The sequence below is a fragment of the Palaemon carinicauda genome, chromosome 9 (assembly GCF_036898095.1).
Source record: "Palaemon carinicauda isolate YSFRI2023 chromosome 9, ASM3689809v2, whole genome shotgun sequence".
NCBI classification, from domain to species: Eukaryota; Metazoa; Arthropoda; class Malacostraca; order Decapoda; family Palaemonidae; genus Palaemon; species Palaemon carinicauda.
The window spans coordinates 51399125-51406557 of record NC_090733.1 but is presented as its reverse complement, the minus strand read 5'-3'; the positions used below and the strand labels follow the sequence as shown (position 1 = coordinate 51406557).

The following is a 7433-nucleotide window of genomic DNA, read 5'->3' as shown; positions in this document are numbered from 1 at the left end:
GGGATCCAACAGGGTAAATAGCCCAGTGAGGAAAGGAAACAAGGGAAAATGATATACTTTAAGAACTAACATTAAGAATAATATATCCTATATAAACTATGAAAACTTTCACAAAACAAGAGGAAGAGAATTATGATAGAATATTGTGTCCAAGTGTACCCTAAAGCAAGAGAACTCTAATCCAAGAGAGTGGAAGGCCATGATACAGAGGTTATGGCACTACCAAAGACTAGAGAACAATGGTTTGATTTTGAAATGTCCTCCTAGAACTGCTTGCCTTAGCTAAAGAGTCCCTTTTACCCTTATCAAGAGGAAAGTGGCCACTGAACAATTACAGTGCAGTAACCCCTTAGGCGAAGAATAATTGTTTGGTAAACTCACTGTTGTAAGGTGTGTGAGGACAGAGCAGAATATGTAAGAATATGCCAGACTCTTCGGTGTATGTGTGTTTGTGTGTGTAGGCAAAAGGGAGATGATCCTTAACCAGAGAGAAGGATCCAATAAGGTACTGACTGGCCAGTTAAAGTACCCCATAACCGTCTAGCTATAGTATCTTAATGGGTGGTTGGTGCTTTGGCAATTATTAGTATATAGTTAATAATTTAAGGAGCCAAATGCATTGGTGCACCGACCACTGACTCATTTGATAAAAGAATCCTATATTACATATGTAGATGCCTTTGCACCCAAGATAGCCTTTATAGTTTTAGTGATGAAGTTTATATTGAATGTGGTTGTTTAAAAAAATTCTAATTTGAAAATAAAAAAGCTGATAATTTAATGATACATTTTTCATGACCGATATCATAACGATCATGGAATCACTATCTAGATAGTCAAACATTATAAATCCTTTACTTAATGATTCCTAAAGAGTTTTCACACGTGTTTTCTAGTTGAATGACAAAATAGAATATTATTCTAACATTATGAACTTATGAGATTTATTTTTTATATAATGCGCGGGCTTATTCCTGGTGACGTTCCTATGCAAACCATCTCTTATCTCCCTTTACCCAGAATGGTGCTTTAAGCTCCATATTACCGTATGTTTTTGTGCGATAATTCTCTCTCTCTCTCTCTCTCTCTCTCTCTCTCTCTCTCTCTCTCTCTCTCTCTCTCTCTCTCTCTCTACATACAAATCAAGAATTTATGTGCCTAAAGTAGAACTACATTTCTACCTACTTCATTTGAGAGAACGGCTCGTAATTGTGTTAATTAGATTGCATATATGTGTTCATTAGAGCGGGAGTCCTATTTACCTATATTAACCTGGTGGAGACGCATTGCTCTAATTGAAGGCTTTGATGCCTTATAAATTATGTATGTTCTTAATACGATTATAGCTTCTTATATTACTCTAGTTGTTACTGTTTAATTCTAATCTACCATGTTCAACATGATAAAAAAAACCGTCAAAAATCATTTTAGGAGCGAAATTTATATGATATATCTCGATAAACATCATTGCTCTCTCTTGAGATCAGCGGGCTTCAAGATATAAACATTGAAAATTATCAATGTTCTTAAGATGAGGCTATATATTCGTTTTGGATGATTCTATTGGAATTTCACGGCCATATATAATCAATAATCTGCAAACTCATCACTAATCTATTGAAGAAACATTTTTACGGTACATTGCATCGTTTTTACTTATTCAACATTGCCTATATGCCCATCCTCCAGTTTCTTAAATGGACCCTATATAATTTCTTCCCTTCGAAACTATAAATACGTACATTCCTACACTTACACCAAGGATCCCGTTTACTCTCAATTTCTACAATACAATACTGGTTATGGAGTTGGAAACCCTGTGCACCAAGCAGTTTGGTATTCTCACACCCATACAACAAAATCATGATTTTCGTTACCTTACTATACATAGATATTTTCAATTCTGATGAGGACTGTACAGCAGTGCAGTCAATAATTATGTTTTACTATCTTATTTTATCTTCTGAATTAGACTTACAATGACTATCGTGAAGAGCAACTTCAAATACATCCCAAAGGTCCCAAGTACTTCACATGTGGAAGCAAAAAATAGCAGCAGGACTGCCAACTTGACAACTTAGGAAATAAGCCACACCAAAGGGATCTACAGAATTGAACTCCCGTGAAGTTTAAAATCTTTTTACAATAGTAAAACACTTGCCTTGCTTTCACATGGATGGTAGGTCGAGTTCTACCTTGGCCCATGAGTTTAAACACTTTACTGTGAATGTTACTGTTGTGGTAGAGCACAACAGTGTGGGATTGGGCTTACCTGAAAGAGGTTTTGATGTGGCATCTCTTCATAGGAAAAAGTTTTATGATATTTGACTCAGCTTTTAATCTAATATCATCCAGCAGAGGAGGAAGGAAGGCTTCTCAACGTTAACTCTGTTGGGTATTAGATGGCAGTTCTGGGAGACGTGTACCTAGCTTTCTGATCTTATGATGCTTCCAGAAAAATCCCATTCATATTTCAAAATGTCTTTGTAATCTTTATATATTTTGGGCTCCCACATATGCCACCACTCTTTCTCAACTCAACCAACGACCGCTAAAGACAATTACTGACACCCATCGGCTGCAGTCATGCTACTACCACTGTATATTCGGAGATGCTGTGAATAAGTGTGCGAACGGCTGTTTATGGCCAAAAAACGTGTAAGTAGGCCATTGCTTGTGGTGGTGGCCTCCCTTGTTACTAATCTTTTCTTTTAATATGATGCAGGTACGGGCGTGCGATTTTTGATAGACACGGGTACTTGGCATTCTCTTTTACCAAGGCCATTCTTCAGGACACAACGTAGATTGTCTAAGACTGGTACCACCCAGTACCTGCCAACAAATGTGTGATTTCCACCCACAGGTATGAGAACCTCACATTATCATTTAGAAGCACTCAATATTATTAGCAGTTTCAAGTTGCTGATGTTACATTGGCAATCTTTAATGCAGATTTCCTCTCACATTTTCACCTCTTGGTTAATATTGCTAACCTACAGTTGGTTGACACAGACTCTTATTTGTCAACACACCTTCAATCCGACCTCCGACCCCCAATCCTGCTCTCCACATCAGCGAATCCACGGATGCCTATGACCTCCACATCACGTCGTACAAGGAAGTCTTCTCTCTAAGACTTCGCCAAATACGGATGGTTTCCACCAAACATGGCATTTACCACCATATCAAGACGACTGGGGCTGAGTGTTTGTCAGATTCAGGCGTCTGGCACCGGATTGTTTGGCAGTCGCTAACCGAATATTCACCCAAATGAAAGAAATGTACCTTTGCCAACAGGCCCCAAACCTATAGTTGTCACCCTTACACATCGTCATGAAGAAAGATGGTTCTGTGTCCATATGAAGATTACAGGCTCCTGAACATGCACGCAGAACTTGATCTCTACCCCTTCCAAAAAATAGTCAACGTGACCTCTTTCTTGTACAATATAAAGGTTGTCTCCATGCTCAACCTCCTGATGGGGTATTATGAGATAACCATGTACCCAGAAATTCCCAAAACTGCCATCACCACCCCAATTAGTACTTGCACCTTCAATTACTCCTGTTTTGGCCTTAGTAATGATGGGGCTACTTTTCAAAGCCTCATGGATGGGATCGTAGGGGACCTCCTCTTCTGTTTATGCTATGTGGACAACATACTCGTGTTGTCTTCCTCCAAATAGGAACACTTCCGAACCCTACGCATCGTGCTTGAATCGAACCATACTTTCAATACTGCTGAATTTTGAGAAAATCAAAAGTTTTTCATAGTTTATAAATGCCAAGCCTAGTTAATCATTGTAATCCATTTGTTTTTTTTATTATCTGTTTAAATACATTAATATGGTCATTGGTTGAATACCTGCTTCTAAAGCAGCCTCCTCATTTGGTTGATGAAAGTCTAGCCGGCTTTCTATTCCGCATTATAGGGTATTTGTAAATATCTTATATATTACTGAGATTGAACTTATTGACCCGTAATTTTTCAGGTATTTTGTGTCTATTTTTTTAAATTAATATATTGAAAAAGTTTTCCCAGTCTATATAGATTAGTGTTTCCCAACCTGGGGTGCTAGCACCCCATGGGGGTGCTGAAATCAATTATTAGGGATGCTGGGAAGCGATACACACATGACGGTAAAATATCACTTCCTAGCAAGGCGTGACCAGTTCTGCAGTACACGTTCGGTACTTGTTTTTATCTGACATGAGAGCGGCGAGACTGTGGGACCAGTGGCATCCAGACAGTAGCACTGTAGTTGTTCAGTAGCAGTGCAACAGTGCAGTACAGCTCCTAGATATTTAAGTTTCGTCGGTATATCTAAGACTATCTTTGATTTCCAGTAATACTGGTAAGTCCATTGGAAAGTATTCTCTCTCTCTCTCTCTCTCTCTCTCTCTCTCTCTCTCTCTCTCTCTCTCTCTCTCTCTCTCTCTCTCTCTCTCTCTCTCTCTGTGTGTGTGTGTGTGTGTGTGTCACTTCATATTATTATCTGTAAAAGAATTGAGGACGTTTTTTCAATACTAAAGTATTGAAAGACTAAAATCTTGGAACCCTAGTATCAGAGGCGAGTGGCTTTTGTTATTGTTGCCTTTGTTGTTGTTATTTTTATTTTAGATATCTATTTTTTCATTAAAGAAGAAATTCCGGACATTTGGAGAAATTTTAACATTCCCCTCGGACGATGATTTTGACATCTAATTCCAGAATATGTCTGAGAAAATCTGGACATATGGCAATCCTAGATTCTATTTCCAACATTTTTTTTTTTTTATATAAACTTGCTGCTTTCTTCTTGTCAAATATATATTTTTCTCTGCTTTCCTTTCTCCCATATCTTCTTATTACTCCCCCCGTAACCCCATCTAATACTATACCCCTCCCAAACCCGCCACCCATAGTTAAATCAATAAAATTATAGAAATGATGGGGAAGCTATGCTCGATTTTTCTTTTAATTAGATTACCGTTGGGAGGGCATTAGTAGTGAAGAAATTAAACGTTAATATCATTATGTTTTATTGATAATCTGAGTCTGTTTCTTTATTTCTTATTGTCATTTATAAAAGTTTTATTGTTGCTCTTTTGCTAGAATCCTCCTCTTCATTCGTTTGCAGGTTTTTGTGAAACTGCCATGCCAAAGACACGCAAATGGAGTGATGAATATGTCAAATATGGTTTCACTGCTCTCCTGGACGATAAGGGAGGACCAGACCGGTCACAGTGTATGAATTCGCATTTTATCATTTGCAACTCAAATTTGAAGCCTGCCAGACTCCGAGACAACCAGTTGAAGCATCCAACCACAGAACACGAACAATCTCTCGAGGCCTTGCAGGTGAGGAGGGCTAGATATGAAAAGAAAGGTACACTACCCCAACTTGGATTCAAGCCAGTGCAGAAACCCCTTGTACAAGCTTCATATGAAGTTGCATACCAGTGCATTAGGGCCAAGGCTTTGCATTCGGCTCCAGAAAATTTGATTACGCCCTGCACCATTCGGATGGTTCAGTTAATTTTGGGAACAGAGGCAGCCAAGAAGATGAAGGATGTGCCTTTGTCCAATAATGTCTTTGGAGGAAGAGTTGAAGATATGAGTTGCGACATCTTGGACCAAATTGTAGAGGAGATTCATGCAAGTCCTACCCGCATTGGTCTGCAGTTGGATGAATCAACTGATGTTTCCAACCTAAGTCAACTGATTGTGTATACCCGTTACATCAAAGATGGTGAGATTAAACGTGAATTCCTCTTCTGTTTGGCTTTGCAGACAACAATTAAAGCAGCAGATGTATTTTGACTCTTGGACGAATTCTTTCAGAAGCATCAGATCAAGTGGGAGAAGGTAGGATCAGTCTGCACAGATGGTGTCCCAGCCATGCTGGGGAATAAGTCTGGATTTTCTACTCTAGTGAAGGAGAGGGTACCAGATATCATCACGAAGCACTGTGTACTCCATCGTCATGCTTTGGCGGTAAAGACATTGCCATCTCATTTCAAAAAGGTTCTGTCCGTCTGTGTTAAAGTTGTCAATTACATCCGGGGACGTGCTTTAAACCACAGAGTGTTTAAGTTATTTTTTGAGGAGATGGGAAGTGAACATCAGGTGCTTCTCTTCCACACTGAAGTGCGATGGCTCTCCCGCGGAAAAATGCTGACACGTATTGCAGAGCTCGCTGATGAGATTGCAATATTCTCCGAGAGTATCAGAGTGATTTTGCTGAAAATTTTGAGGACGAAATTTTCATTCTCCCTCTCCTACCTGGCAGACATTTTCGGTCATCTGAATGATATCAACTTGTCCATGAAAGGCATGTTTGCTAAAAACATTGATTGAACAGAAAAGGTAGAAGCCTTAAAGAAGAAAATATCACTGTGGAAGCGTCGAATCCAGGGAGGAAATGTGGGAAGATTTCCTATCCTGGATGAAAAACATGTAGAGAAGACAATCCAGCCAATGCTTGTAGAAAATATTATTGTTGCTCACCTCTCACTCCTAGAGACCAATATGGCACAATACTTTCCCAGAATGGATACAGCAGCCCTTCTTGGCATATATGGATGATGATGGTTACCTAAATTAGGAGCTTATTGATCTGCAGGTGAACCAGGGTTGTCAAACAAAATTTTGCACACTACCGTTGTCAGGTTTCTGGTGTGATAAGTTGGTAGCATACCCTGGATCAGCAAAGGCAGTGCTGGAAATAATCATCCCATTTCCAACTACCTGCCTATGTGAAAAGGCTTTCTCCACCATGCTCCGAATCAAAACAACTGCCCGGAACCGACTTCAAATTGGGTTGCTTCATGATAAGAGGGTGGCTCTGGCCATCACAAAGCCTTGAATTGAGAAACTAGTTGCGTATAAGCAACACCAAAAATCACAATAATATATGTACAGTGTGATTGATTACCCAGTTGTACATATTTAAATCTATGCAATTTAATTTTTTCTATTTTTTTTTATTTCTTTTATAAACAACATTGGTATTTTGTGTTAGTTTTAAGGAATGAACAAAATAAAATTGATCAAGCAGTACACTTCACATTCCTTTATCCTTCTAGTTACCTAGTAATAAGATATCAATAATTAAGATGATTAGGGGGTGCTGGACTGCTTCGACATGACAACAGGGGTGCTAGGGTTGGAAAAGGCTGGGAAACACTGATATAGATCATTATTGCAGACATTTTGCATAATGTTCATAGAGTTTTATTATCATAAAGTTCCTTCCATCTACAATGAAATTAATTGCAAGGCCCTCTTTTCCTACTGCTTTGCCGCTTTTCATATCTTTCAATGCTTTCCTTACTTTTCTTCCTGCTACTTATGGTACCGGCTTAGGTGTTTCATTATTTCTATTGACAGGACAGGGTACCCTTATCACTATTGTAGAGCATTGTATAGGAAACTTCTGTTATTTTTATCAT

General features: G+C 38.8%; 1 protein-coding gene across 1 annotated transcript in view; it reads left to right on the top strand.

Annotated features, from left to right (window-relative positions):
- Positions 1 to 3343: 3343 nt before the first annotated feature.
- The window catches only part of LOC137646405 (protein FAM200C-like), a 16821-nt gene continuing 12731 nt past the window's right edge, over positions 3344 to 7433 (top strand). The window contains exons 1-3 of the mRNA XM_068379505.1: positions 3344 to 3578; positions 5120 to 5793; positions 5824 to 6213. Coding sequence (XP_068235606.1) covers positions 3344 to 3578; positions 5120 to 5793; positions 5824 to 6213 — 1299 coding nt within the window. The remainder of the gene's footprint in view (positions 3579 to 5119; positions 5794 to 5823; positions 6214 to 7433) is intronic.